This window comes from Felis catus, chromosome C1 (genome assembly GCF_018350175.1).
Source record: "Felis catus isolate Fca126 chromosome C1, F.catus_Fca126_mat1.0, whole genome shotgun sequence".
Lineage (NCBI taxonomy): Eukaryota > Metazoa > Chordata > Mammalia > Carnivora > Felidae > Felis > Felis catus.
The window spans coordinates 143104495-143118185 of NC_058375.1; the positions used below are offsets into that span (position 1 = coordinate 143104495).

At 33.0% G+C, this 13691-nt stretch overlaps 1 protein-coding gene across 11 annotated transcripts in view; it reads right to left on the minus strand.

Moving 5' to 3' along the window:
- Positions 1–13691, minus strand: part of PRPF40A (pre-mRNA processing factor 40 homolog A) — a 54150-nt gene that overhangs the window by 11772 nt on the left and 28687 nt on the right. For 7 of the 11 annotated variants that reach the window (XM_045033828.1, XM_045033829.1, XM_023259329.2 and 4 more), the window contains 10 exons: positions 10980–11090; positions 9558–9678; positions 9270–9323; positions 7397–7421; positions 6347–6721; positions 3525–3633; positions 3047–3111; positions 2532–2696; positions 1675–1783; positions 466–616 (listed from right to left, as the gene is read on the minus strand). In XM_045033828.1, coding sequence (XP_044889763.1) covers positions 466–616; positions 1675–1783; positions 2532–2696; positions 3047–3111; positions 3525–3633; positions 6347–6721; positions 7397–7421; positions 9270–9323; positions 9558–9678; positions 10980–11090 — 1285 coding nt within the window. The remainder of the gene's footprint in view (positions 1–465; positions 617–1674; positions 1784–2531; positions 2697–3046; positions 3112–3524; positions 3634–6346; positions 6722–7396; positions 7422–9269; positions 9324–9557; positions 9679–10979; positions 11091–13691) is intronic. The other 4 variants (XM_045033826.1, XM_045033827.1, XM_023259330.2 and 1 more) reach the window with 1 other exon arrangement.

The following is a 13691-nucleotide window of genomic DNA, read 5'->3' on the forward strand; positions in this document are numbered from 1 at the left end:
GAGCTTTTAGGCCTTACCCCAAACCTACTGAAGCAGGTTATTTGAAGGGTAATCCAGAAAGGTATAATTTAAAAAGCAACTATGTAGTCACAAAAAGATAGAATGTGGGGAAGCTTAGTATAGGATATTGCTAACACATTTTTTTGCTGTTTGCAAATCTCTAAAGCCATTACCTCAAGGAGACAGTGTGAGTGAAACTGCGGTAATTAATCTGGTTCTTACTAAGTCACATAGAAAAGGTAAAAAATATCTCAGGTTTGATCTAGGACATATATATTTCAAGGATTATCTAATAAAGCTAGTATTTTCTTCCTAAATAATGAAACTCAACTAGACTCTATTTGGAAACCAACAAACACTGTATCAGGAATGGACAAACATCTGTTCAGTTAGTGATCTCTAATAAAAGTGAGAATTCTTTGCTGTTGGGACTTTTAAAAAACTTTCTCCCGTCATTATTCTTACTCTGCAATTCCTCATCTTCTGCAAAGGTTGGATTATCCATCAGATACTGCTGTGCTTCAGACCACGTAGTAGAGTATGTTACATTAGCCATGTTGTCAAGTATGTTTTTTAAGGCTTCCCAATTTCTCTTTCGTAACTGCTTTGCTTGCTCCTAAATCAAAAGTATGAATACATATTTTGAGGTTCAAACAAAGTATGGTATCTGAAGTACAATCATTGAGGGCTTATTTATTACAATCTGATGTCCCAATTTCATGTTACCCATTTATTTTAAATATCAACACTACCTTTCAAGTGCCCTTGTCAAAATGCTTAGCTTGGTAATTGCTTGCCTTCTATTTGTTTTTTGGGTTTTTTTTTTTTTTGCCTCTCTTCTAAGAAGCTGGAATCTGGAAACTGTATCTCCCCAACAACTCTATAAATCTCTCTTCCTATAACTATGCATTATAGACAAAGTCCAAAACTAAAGTTACTATAGACAAGACACACAGTAGGTAAATATTACAGTCTTTACCTTCAGTTATGTTCAAATTCTTGTTAATAATTACATTTCTATAAATTTCTTAAGAGTGAATAATATACAACAATGCATAATAAAACAGATACGAAGTGCTTTAAAACACTATCCTATAAGCACATTTTAGTGGTAACAATTATATATCACTGCTGTTCCTATAAAAGAAACATATAGATTATAAACAAAATTACTGAGTATTTTAAAAACTTAATGAATTTTAAAAAAAGGTATCTTTCAAAGTGGGCATAAGATAGCCAATTCATAATAGTTCAAGTAATAGTTGGATAAACCTGTACCTACTATGTACACATCAGTAACTACCATTATAGGAACTATTTTTTTTTTTTAAAGCTTATTTATTTTTGAAAGAGCATGAGCGTGCGCATGAGTGGGGTAGGGGCAGAGAGCTCTAACTGAGCCGAGCTGTCAGCACAGAGCCTGATTCAAGGCTTAATCCCATGAACTGTGAGATCATGACCTGAACCAAAATCAAGAGTCGGATGCCTAACCAAATGAGCACCCAGGCATCCCAGGAGCTCTCCATTTTTAAACCTAACTTCTAATAAAGAGATCTGCAACACCACATAAATTGAATAAACAAAAAAATGGACAGGTTATAAAGTAACTCCTAATCAGAATGAAGAAACAACTTGTTTTATCTAGAAATATGAATAGCAAGGAGTGAATAATACCTTTTCTTTTTTTGAAAGAAAGAATAAAACATCTTCATAGATTTCAAGACGATCACGTTCTGATATTGCATTCCAGACTTCCATCTCTCCAAACATTTGCTCTGCTTTTCTAGTAAAAAAAAAAAAAAAAAAAAAAAAAAGATGTTACTCTATATTGCTCAATAAAAATTAATTTGAGGCCAATTTTATGGTAAGTTTAAAACCACCCGATGAGCATTCTTTTCCACTCTAACTTCATGAGTATATTATACACAGGAAAGCTTCTGGATAATTAACAAAAAAAAAAAAACAAAAGAGGCCTCCATTCCTCCCTAGAAATGAAGTGGATAATTCTAACTGAGCCATGTTTTGTAGTCAAAACTGTATTTCTTAGGGTAGCTACATGGGTAGCTTAGGGTGGCTACATGGACACTAACTGTCCATGGAACTAAATTATAGACATCAAAGAGTTGCCAGAAGTTTAGTTAATACATGAGAGGACTATTTAAAAAAATGAAGAGTTCCTCACTAACAACTTTCTTGAAGACAGAGGAAAATAAGGAAGCATATATGGAAAATGAACTGAACAACTTACTGCAAATATGTTAAATCTCACTTTTTATAATAAGTAGAAAGAAGTAAAGCTTTAATTATTATATTCAGTCTACCTCCCCTTTTTAGTGCCTAATTAATAACTCAGTATGAAGTTAAATTCTACATTTAATTACTGATTTATCTTGTATCTTATGAAACTGCCACATTCAGTCATTTAGCTTTATTTAATGAGCATCTGCTTGGGATTAGTTATGGCATTTGGCAAAACATCTGACACAGTAACAATGCAGTGAACATACATTATGCATTTCTAAAAATCTTACTTGTATCTGGTTGTGGAAGTCATTTTCTCATGATTTTCAAGAAAACGCTGAAAGGATTCCTTAGCTTCTTTGTATTTCGATCTTGCTTCTTCTTTTTCTTCTTTCTCTGTCTGGACTTTGTAAGCATTAAAGGCCTGCTTTTTTTCACTCAACTTTGCTAAAGCACTGAATAGAAAAATACCATATAAGAGTAAATGAAGGCAGGATGATCAAATGTCAATGCTTTGGGAAAATAAATTCATTCACAAATTAAGAAAATTTCAATAAGATATTAAAAATTAAGAAATGATTATAGAAAATAATTTCTTCTTTAAAAAGATTCTAGTTTTCTCTGTGGCAGGGTGCTCAAAAATGTATGACAAGTTTTTTGGCTTTTTTTGGTTCATATCTGACATAGAACAATTGTTCTTGATATCCAAAATTACAGAAGACTATGAAAGTGAAAAGTTATACTATTTTACACAATTTTGAATTTGCTAGAGTTGGAAAAGTAAATAAGAAACTTCAAGTGTTACCTGTATCGTGGATCATTAATGATCATTTTCATAGCTTGTTCCCATGAAGCATTAGATGGTACTCGCTGAAAACCATTTAATGACAAAATTAGAACTTTGCACGAATATAATAAAAGTCATACAACAGGAAATAAAACACAATACTCACTGCAAACATCAAGCACTTCCCTTTGCACAAGTTTAAAAGAGGTCTAATAACTTCATATTGAACCAAGACAAACCTTGGTATTATACAGACTAAAAAGAAAACTTAAAACTGATATTTAAACAGAGCATGAATAATTTTTAAGACTATTGATTAAAAGGTAAGCAATTTTTGTAAATAAAAAACATTATATCAAATATGGAGGTGGAATGTGCTGTGTATTACACTATACATGATAGTTTTTTTTGGTGAAGATCAGTTCCACAAAAATATTCTTCAAAAAAGATTAAATTATTAGACAATAATTATATGTCACATAAAAATGTTTAATACCTTTTCTTTTAATAATTCTTTAAATGCTTGCTTTGCCTCCTCCTTTGTATTCCAAGTATAGGTCTTTTTTGCTGGTTGGCTTTCCTCCTCTTCTTTTTTGGGAGTAAAACTAGAGCGAAATTTAAACATGGGACTTATAATTTAAATATACATTTGCTTCACTAAGAAAAACAATGTTGTAATTATTTAAGCGTCTGTATTGAGATTAAAGTTTACAATTTTAGAAATAATATATTAGAACAATAAATTTGGTTAAGCGTCCAACTTCAGCTCAGGTCATGATGTCATGGTTCGTGTGTTTGGGCCCTGTGTCAGGCTCTCTGATGTCAGTGCCGAGCCTGCTCTGGATCCTTTCTCCCCCTCTCTCTCTGCCTCTCCCCTGCTCACACACTCAAAAATTAATGAACATTAAAAAAACACACACACACAAAAACAAAAAAAAAACTTATCCAGTGCCTTCATATCAGTGTCTTAATAACTAAATATTTGGCTAAGTGTATACAAATATAAAAAAACATGTTGAGGATCAATAAAATCAGAGGGCAAACTACGCCTTATGTGCCAAATCTAGACCACTTCCTGTTTCTGTAAATATATAGCTTTACTCACGAGCTTGTATAGTGTTTATGGCTTATTGTGTGCTACCACAGCAGAACTGCATCACTGTGACAGACTATGATCCACAAAACCAGAAGTATTTACTCTTCGATAAGTTATGAAAAAATATGCCAAACACTGACCTCAAACAAAAAGAATTAACGTACCCAAGAATTACCAATTGTACTAGTATGGGGATCTTTATGAAATGCAAAGGCCATATAATTCTAACGTGTTCTTCCATATAAAGGGGAAAAATGCAGAAAAAACAAAAACAACTAAGTAGAATGCTTACGGAAAGATACTAGAACAAATACTAACAACAACAAAAAATATATTCACACTCTCTCAATCAAGTAACCTTACTTTGGGAAGTTCATTTAAAACTGTCAGAAACAATATAAAGAGCTCAAACATTAAATGGTCTATACTGCAGTAATTAGATTATACTGACTTAGGAACTGTAAGAAAATACTAGAAAGAAAATAAGCAGGAAATAACTGTCCCTAAAATTATGAAAAAATAAATTATGGAAAAATAAAGTATAAGAGATATAAAAAATATCAATCCCGGGGCACCTGGGTGGCTCAGTTGGCTGGGCGTCCGACTCTTGATTTTGGATCAGGTTTTGGATTTCATCTTGATTTTGGATCAGATTTGGATCTCATTGTTCTGGGATCGAGCCCCACATCAGGCTCTGTGCTGAGTGTGGAACCTGCTTAAGAGTTTATCTCCCACTGCTCATCCCCCACTTGCGCTTGCTCTCTCAAATATTAATAAAATATTAAAACAAAAAATAATACCCCAAAACCTAAATACCTATCAGAACACTGAAAATTATATTTATGTAAATATAATATGCCATCATCCAACATGATGGAGTATATGTCTTTACAATGTAGAAGACGTTAGATAGGTGCATAAAATAGATAATGCCCACATTTTTAAATGCACAGAAAATGGGCAGGAGGGGCACCTGGCTGGCTCAGTCAGAAGAGCATGAAACTCTTGATCTTGGGGTTGTGAACTGGAGCCCCATGTTGGCTGTAGAGAGTATTAAAAAAAATAAAATTTAACAGACAAAGATGAAAAAAAAAAAAAGGGAAAAGAATATAAATAAAATGTTAATTACTCTTTTATGCCTTAAATATACCTTACAGAGTCCTTTTTCAACTTCTAAACATCAGAAAAAATTATAAAGTTATTTTCGCTTTGGGAAATGTTCTTGTAAATATTCATGATATGTACAGTTGGGAGATGAAATCAATGTATTTAAATATTAAGATGGATGATCATGTTTGGAACTTGACATCATGGTTAACATTATTTTATGAGGACATCATTAAAGTCAAGAAGCATAGTACTTTTTGTATCTGTATAAAGCACAGCCATATGAAATTTTACCAGATTATAGCGAACACAAGTACATGTAAACTATAAATTGACAGATGCAGCTGTTTTGCCTTATTAAAAAGTTGTACCGATTTAATTACAAAAACAGTTTTCCAATATCCTACTGAATCTTTATTTTTGCTTACTTAATTTTTGCTTCTGTTTGTACACCAAACCATAGCACTTCCTTGCAGGGCTGTGCTAATCCATATTTGACTATCACATAATATGGAAAATCAGGGGCGCCTGGGTGGCTCAACTGGTTAAGTGTCCAATTTCGGCTCAGGTCATGATCTCACAGTTCGTGGGTTCGAGCCCCATCTCGGGCTGTGTACTGACAGCCCAGAGCCTGGAGCCTGCTTCAAATTCTGTATCTCCCTCTCTCTATGCCCCTCCCCTGCTCTCACTCTGTCTCTCAAAAATGAACATTAAAAAAATAAAGAGAGAAAATCAGTAATACTAATCCTGTCTTTAAAATTTTATTTTATTAATATGGACTTTTGGCATTAATTCTGATCTAAAATTAAAGATTACTGCACCATTATTGATATATCGTGATTACTAAGGTGCCTGGTAATTAAGAACTCCCTTTAAATTTGTGTCGCACCCTATATCTACAAATTCTGCTTCCTAAAACTTTTGAGGATTAGTTTTCCAACAGTTTAAGAGCATGACCCCACAAAATTCAGCCATGAAAAGGATTCATTATCTAAAAGCTCATGTTTTGATGCTCAACAACCTTTTCAACACTTAATGGCCACCAAGTAAACTGGCAATTTCTAGTACTAATGAAGTCTGGTACTGATTTGCAAAAAAGAAGTCACTAGACTTACTCAGCTACTGCTTCCTGCTTAGCTGTTTCTTCTCCAGTATTACTGGATACTTCCATACTCTGATCCTGAACAGCAGGAGTACTACTAAGTTGTGCTTGTTCTTCAGTTGAAATTGTTACTGTATTTTCGTTATCTACAACAGTAGCAACAATCGAAGTAACCTCAGGCTCAGGAACAACTGGAACAGTTCCACCCACAGTATTAGAAGCAGAGGTGGAAGCACTGGCATTGGCTGCAGCAGCAGCGGCAGCAGCTGCCGCTGCGGCTGCAACAACAGCGGCTGCAGCTTCTGCAGCAGCCATGGTGCTCATTGTGGTCGGAATTTCGGTTGTAGGAACTGGGGCTGTTGATGTTGTGGTGCACTCTTCTTGCTTACTATATGTTAAAAAAAACAAAAAAAAATTGGTCATCTCATTAAGTCATACATCAGAAAGCCAAACAACACTAATTTTTATCATAAAATCAAATGAATAAGAGAAACCATAAAAGGGAAAAAAGGCTGTATGCCAAACTATTAAGCTATCTAAAAAGACTGAAACCAAAGAATGAAACTGGATTACTCTGAGCAAACATTCGGGATAATTTATGACAGGGACTCATGAACACTCTGAATTTCCAAAAGTCCATTAACTGTTTTCATTTACAAAACACCCTACTATCAGACTGCACTACAACATAAAATTTGGCCTATATCATAAATTTCTATAAGAACTTTAAATTTTATCCATTTTACATACTAAAAAAAGGAAGAGATATATAATACTTTATCCATTACCAAATTGATGAATCAAACCAAATCCTGGACTTTTCTATAACACAGTCTCCTTAATTCATAAAGGATGCAGTCCAAATTCAAACAATCACTAAGGAAAGTGTCATTTGTGTGTCTTCATTAAGTATCCTTCCCCTTCCCCCAAATCCTCCAAAGACATCCAACCACCAGACCTAACATATTAAATACTATTTATTGTATAAAGCAAAGAATTAAAATAAGAATGTTATAGGAGATACCAAATTTGTAACTTGCACTGATATCCAAAAATTGCTTACCTGGTTTCTTCAGCTTTGATCATTGCTATTAAAGAGAAAAAAGAAAGTTACATGACATGGTTTTTAAATACAGTCACTGAAAACAAACTTTAAAGGGAGATAAGGAGAAGTTTCATACAATAAGATTTAATTTACCATCCACAAATACATCAACTTTTTCAGAGCAAATGCTTGCTCCAAAGTTCCAGGGTAGCAATTAAAGAATGAAGACAAATTTAAACGACAGCAGTTTTTAGGAAAGTTTCTCTGCACACTGCTACTTTCCCAAAGGCTGCTGGCTACTGCAAAAACTCCCTGAAAATATCTGTATAATTCTGGAATAAAACAGTATTTTTCTCAGAGATAAAACTATGTTTTTTTTTCAAAGATACTATATTCAAAACGAGACCAAATTCATGTTATGAAATTCCAGCACATATATACTAGCACTGACAGGTAGATAAATAGTTATGCACACCAACTATTTGTAGTAGGGTTATATCAAAAATGAGCTTGGTATTTCTTACATGAATAAAATGGGATTCTACCTATCTACAGTATTATTATTATTATTATTATTATTATTATTATTATTAGCCAATGCTAGTGTATAAGTTTAAATTGGGCTTTAAAGATTTGCATTCAATATTTTAGCTTTTATTCCAATTAACTTTTTCTTTATGGGTAACAAAAATATTCAGCTTCAGTAGAGAATGAGGCCCTCCACATAAATGATAACAAAGCTGAACTTAATTAAAGTATTTTAAAAATTTATTTCCCTTTAATGAAAATGATTTCTGAAAATACGTTTAGGATGGCTGACAAAACATACTAAAGGAGTCATCACCGCTAATATTAATGTTTTTTGGATACAATGATGATCTAAACCAATTATGTGACACAGGAAAAATGTAAATAGACTTAAGACCACAGTGCCTTTAAAAAAATTTTATTGTCTTTACTTTTAGATATCATTCTGTAGACATCTTTATTCTATACTGTATTCTACACTGTAGACTAATTATTAGCCCCATTTCTAAAATCTATTGCTTCTAAGTTGATAGTTTATGACACCAGATTCTACTAGAAGTGAGAGTAAAAGAATTAAATTTTCAATTCTTACTCTAATCTCTGCTATTTGAAGAACTAGGTTTTATATTAGGTAGTATTTCCAGACTTTCAGGGGTATTCTGAATAGCTGAGGATAATGAAAAACTCTCCCTTTGCAAGTAAAGCATGGCATTTTGTTTAATTCTCCCATTAACACACATAAAGGCTATTTTAAATTTTTTTTTTTTTTTTACTGTTTATTTTTGAGAGGCAGAGAGACAGAGCATAAGCAGGGGAGGGGCAGAGAGAGGGAGACACAGAATCCGAAGCAGGCTCCAGGCTCTGAGCTGCCAGAACAGAGCCCGATGCGAGACTCGAACCCACAAACTGCGAGATCATGACCTGAGCCGAAGTCAGACGCCCAACTGACTGAGCCACCCAGGTGCCCCATATAAAGGCTATTTTAAAATGTGCCAAAATAAAATCAGCATTAAATGTATAGTCTGACAATACATTAAAAAGATTTAAACTGATTAAGACTCAAGGTTCTTTGCTATCTGCTACATGAGTTAAGCCACCTATTGTATGTATGTACCAACACTCACAGCTGTATTTAGAAATACTGTACATGATGTCCTTATTCAATTTTCCAATAGTATATTAATGGCTTTAAAAATAAAAGTATTTTAAAAGCTCCAAGCTCATTTATAATATAACCCTTAAATGAATTCTTTGAATTAGAGATTTCTCACTGCAGATTTTTCCAATCATGGTTAGTGAACATTAGTAACATACTCTAAAAATGTTAAATAATGACAGAAAATGAATTATCAAAGCAGCTCACCATGCAGGTTTGATTTTGTAATAAGACTTCCAGCAACAATGGTATTCTGGTATCCTAGTTTCAGTGGAATCAAATCAAATAAAAATCTATTTAAAATCTATAGAACTGATATCTAGAGCAACAAGAAAATAAGAGCCCATAAAACTGTTATACCATTTAAAACGTTCTAATCATTTAATTTTTAAAAATAAGACCTGTGTTTGAACAATACTATTTATGAAGGATTGCTTCACTGTGAATGACAATATGTAAAAAATTAACATTAAAAGTTATATTTTCCTGTGTTACCTTCAAGATCCTCAAGTTCTTTAGGTTTGGCCCAGCGGGATTCTTTTGTTTGAGAATTATAATAGTAAGGCTTTCCAGAGTCAGATTTGTATTCCTTCCAGGGACATTTAGATAAAAGTTGCTGAAGGAAAATAAAAATCTTCAGTTAACAATATATTTAGCATCACTCATCATTCACATCACTGTTTCACTAAATATTATCAATCTGTGCAAATCAAACGCTTGTGAGATGATAAGCTACCAAATGTAGAATACTTACCAGGTGATGTTATTTGAAATGTTTATCTTTACAATAATACTGCAACATTCATATTATTTCAGATTTATGCTGTTACTTAAGGAAACTCACTTAAGATAATACACCTAATTAAGGGGCAGAGGCAAGATTCAAAACCAGGTCTATATAAATTTCAGATCGTATTTGCTCTTGCCATTTATACCCCACCATAGGTAAAAATTATCATACATATTTCAGAGACTTCTCAAATACAAATTAAAGTAGGAAAAACATAAATGCTAGGAAAAAAGCAAAATCTGGTTTAGCCTGCTTACATGTCAGTTTTATGGCTAATAATTTATTAAACCTATATGAACTCTCTTATGTAAGGAAACAAAGTATGATATACTTAAAACCTAATACAGAAAACTGGTTAGGGTGGCATGAGAATGCTATTGAAAACTTAACTTTAGACAGTGTCTTAGTAATATTTAATGATGAAATAATTGTCTACATTAGTACTGGGATTAAAAAAATAATTATAGTATCTGCCAACCTTCCATCCCAAGTGTTGCTACACACTGCATATTAGTGTGGTGGCCTGGAAAATATTTTTATCTGCTCAAATTCCTCAATTTAGAGGGAGAAAAAAATATATGCTGCCAACTAGGAAAAATCTCTAAGTATGGCTTGAAATGCCAAGTCAATTCTTACTTAGGACTCTTAATTAGTTCCTAATTAAACCACATGCTATAATGCGTACTTAGTTTATTCCTTCAATGTACCTTCCACATCTATACATTCTGAACAAAACTTGCAACATAAAATGAAATTTACATGCTTTTCAGGGGCTTTCTCCACAGAGACAGATAATTTTCAGCTCTAAGAGAAGGAAGCACTTGTATTTGTAATTTAATTCCATCTCCATTACCCCCAACCTCACTGGAAATTTTAAAAAATTCATTGCAAGACATCTGCGATCACCTAAGTTTGCTATAAAGAGGAAAACAATTTAAAATGTGAATTTAAAGAGTAAAGGGCAAGCAGAGAGAGAGTCTTATTGCTCTTCCAATTTATTCTTTAAATCAATCTTTCCCAATCTGATGCCACCCAACCAATAAGCATTCCTGAGCAGGGGCCAAAATCAGTAAAAAAAGGACCTAATCTATTTAACAATCCTTAATCTCCAAGCCTCAAACTTGTACCTCAGCAGGTGTTTTCAGATCATCCGGTTTCTCCCAAGTAGACTGTTTTGTTTCAGTATTGTAGTAGTAAGTCCTTCCATCAGGTGATTTATGTTCGGTCCACATTGATTTCTAAAGAAAAAAAATTACAAAAAGATTCAAATTTTTTAACAGTGCTATGACAGTGAATATTAGTTTTCATTAGTTTCATTAATAATATACAAAGAAATTAAAAGTACAAAATGGACATATTTTTGACAGTTTAAATCACTTAGAATAACACATCATTGCAAGTGGGGAGTTAACTGCAAAATAGACCATTTTAAAGTACTTCAAAAGTAGTATGGCTCTATTGAGGTTTTAGAATCTCTAGATTCTACCCAGTCTCTCAGAAGTATAAGGATATGACTGTTTCACTTAAAAACAGTAACTTTGTAACTGTTGTAACGTATATAGCGCATAATATAATCTTTCAGCAATACAACCTATGCCTTGTAGATAAAATATATGAAGTAGATGCTGATGTAGTATATAGGTGGATTGATCATGAGCTCAATAACTTTATTTGCATCAAGCTGGACAAAGTTCTAAACTGACATGCCATAAAGACAGCTGTCAAAATTAGAAAGGATAGGTTTTAGATGACAATCAGAATTTAACAATCAAGGTGAAATTTAAGAGGGATAAAATGTGAATGCAAATGCCTCAACACAATAGAGGTGAGGAAATTTTATGTGATACTAGTTTGATACAGAATAGAACTTCATTCTTGGGTCCAAAAGAACTACTAAGAGCATATTAAAAGTTGCTAGTAAAACCTCAGCCATCAATAGACATGATGCCTCAAATTAAGGCTGGTTAAGAGTTTTACAGGGTTCCCATAAGTATGCATTTAAAATAATCACAAAAGGGGCAGGAAGAAACTTTGAGAGGTGACTGGTGTCTGCGGTCTTGGTGGTGATAGTTTCTCAGGTGTATGTATTCCTCAAATCATCTAGTTGTACACGTTAAATACATAGTTTAATATGTCAATCATATCATAATAAAGAGGGTTTAAAAGTAATTTTACAAGGAATCATTAAGGAATTACTGGATGAGATCAAAGGTACTAAGTCCAGTTCCAGGTACCAGATCATTTAGATAGTAATGAACTGAAGTATGATTGAAAGAAGATTAGAGATGTCCTATATCACATTTCTTCAAATCTAAGACAAAACATTACTGTACATACCTCTAAAAAAGAAGTAAAATCATCTCCAAACTATTCCATGCTTTTTAACCCTGAGATTTTGTTAACCTTTTGAAAGATGTATTCTTATTCAGACACTGATTTTACAACAATTCCATTTTTTGAAAAGAAAAATAGGCAAATAAAATAGTTAAGCTATTCCTTAAACTTCACATTGAAACCATTTTTTTGTACAAGAGCTGCTGATGTCCATTAACTTTCACACCGTATCACCCTCTATGCTATAAAAAAATATTGGTAATGGAGCATTTATTAAAACAAAAACAAAAAACTAAGTCACCAGTACTAGTTCTTAATGATCTTCTGAACTTATTTAAAGCTGACCTACCTTTCTTTTTTCCTTATCAACTTTATTGAGAAATAGAATACATCTACTTTTGATTTCGGCTTTGGGAATGTGGCTCAACATACATTATTTCATTGCTTTTTCTGCTCTCTCACCATAATCATTTTATTCCTAGCTGATAAGAGTGCTGTGCCATTATTTCTAGAATTTTCTTTCAAACCACTGACACTTATTCTTCTGATGTTGGCACTTTTGTTGTTCAGTCATGCACAACAAAGCCATAATTGCTGCCTGGAGAATGGAGATCATAGGACACTATGTAGATTATAGGATGCATCTTAATTACAGACATGTTCAATGGTCAAAGCAAATATGCTAAGTGATTTAAGAAACATTTGCAAAATGTGGGAATGGAGAACAAGAAAAGATGACTCAAGGAGAGAAATTAATGTCATTTAGAACACAAGTAGATGAGGGAAGATGATTATTTTCTGGAACTTCTGAGGAACTAGAGTTAATGTGAAGGGATTATAAGCAGTCATTAGAATCCAAAGAAAAAAATTGATAAAATTTGAGCGGTTTGGTAACGAAATGTTTGGCCTTTTCTATATAAATTCGTTAAGTCATCTGACATGACTGCAAAATGGCTTTCTGCACGGTGTAGGATAGTTAAGATAGTTCAAAAGGTATATTAAATTCTTTAACTTGTTCTAGCACTTCATGCAGAGTATGACAAATACAATCTCTCTGGAGCAAACAAGACTGCACTAAAGGGAAATTGACCTAAGTTCCAAAATTATATTTAAACTTCCCAAGTCACATCTGCTAAAGAGCATCAAGGAAAAGAAGTTTATGAAACAAATTTATGAAAAATTGGAAACAAATTTATGAAAAAATGGAAAGAAAAAGGGTGCCAAATAATAGGGAAAAACAGGAGAGAGATATACAAACCACTAAAACAAATAGTAAACAATTTACTATTCATTAGCTACTACTTTATTCAAGTCTTACAGCTACACTACAAGCAATATGAACACTATCCTCCTTTTTCAAAGAAGAAAACCAAGATTTAGGAGGGTTAATATAACTTGTTCATAGTGATTCAGTTAGTAAATAATAAAACTAGAACAATTCAGTCATATTTGCTTCTAAAGACATCTACTCACGCTGAAATGTTTTGTCAGGGATATTCTATTCA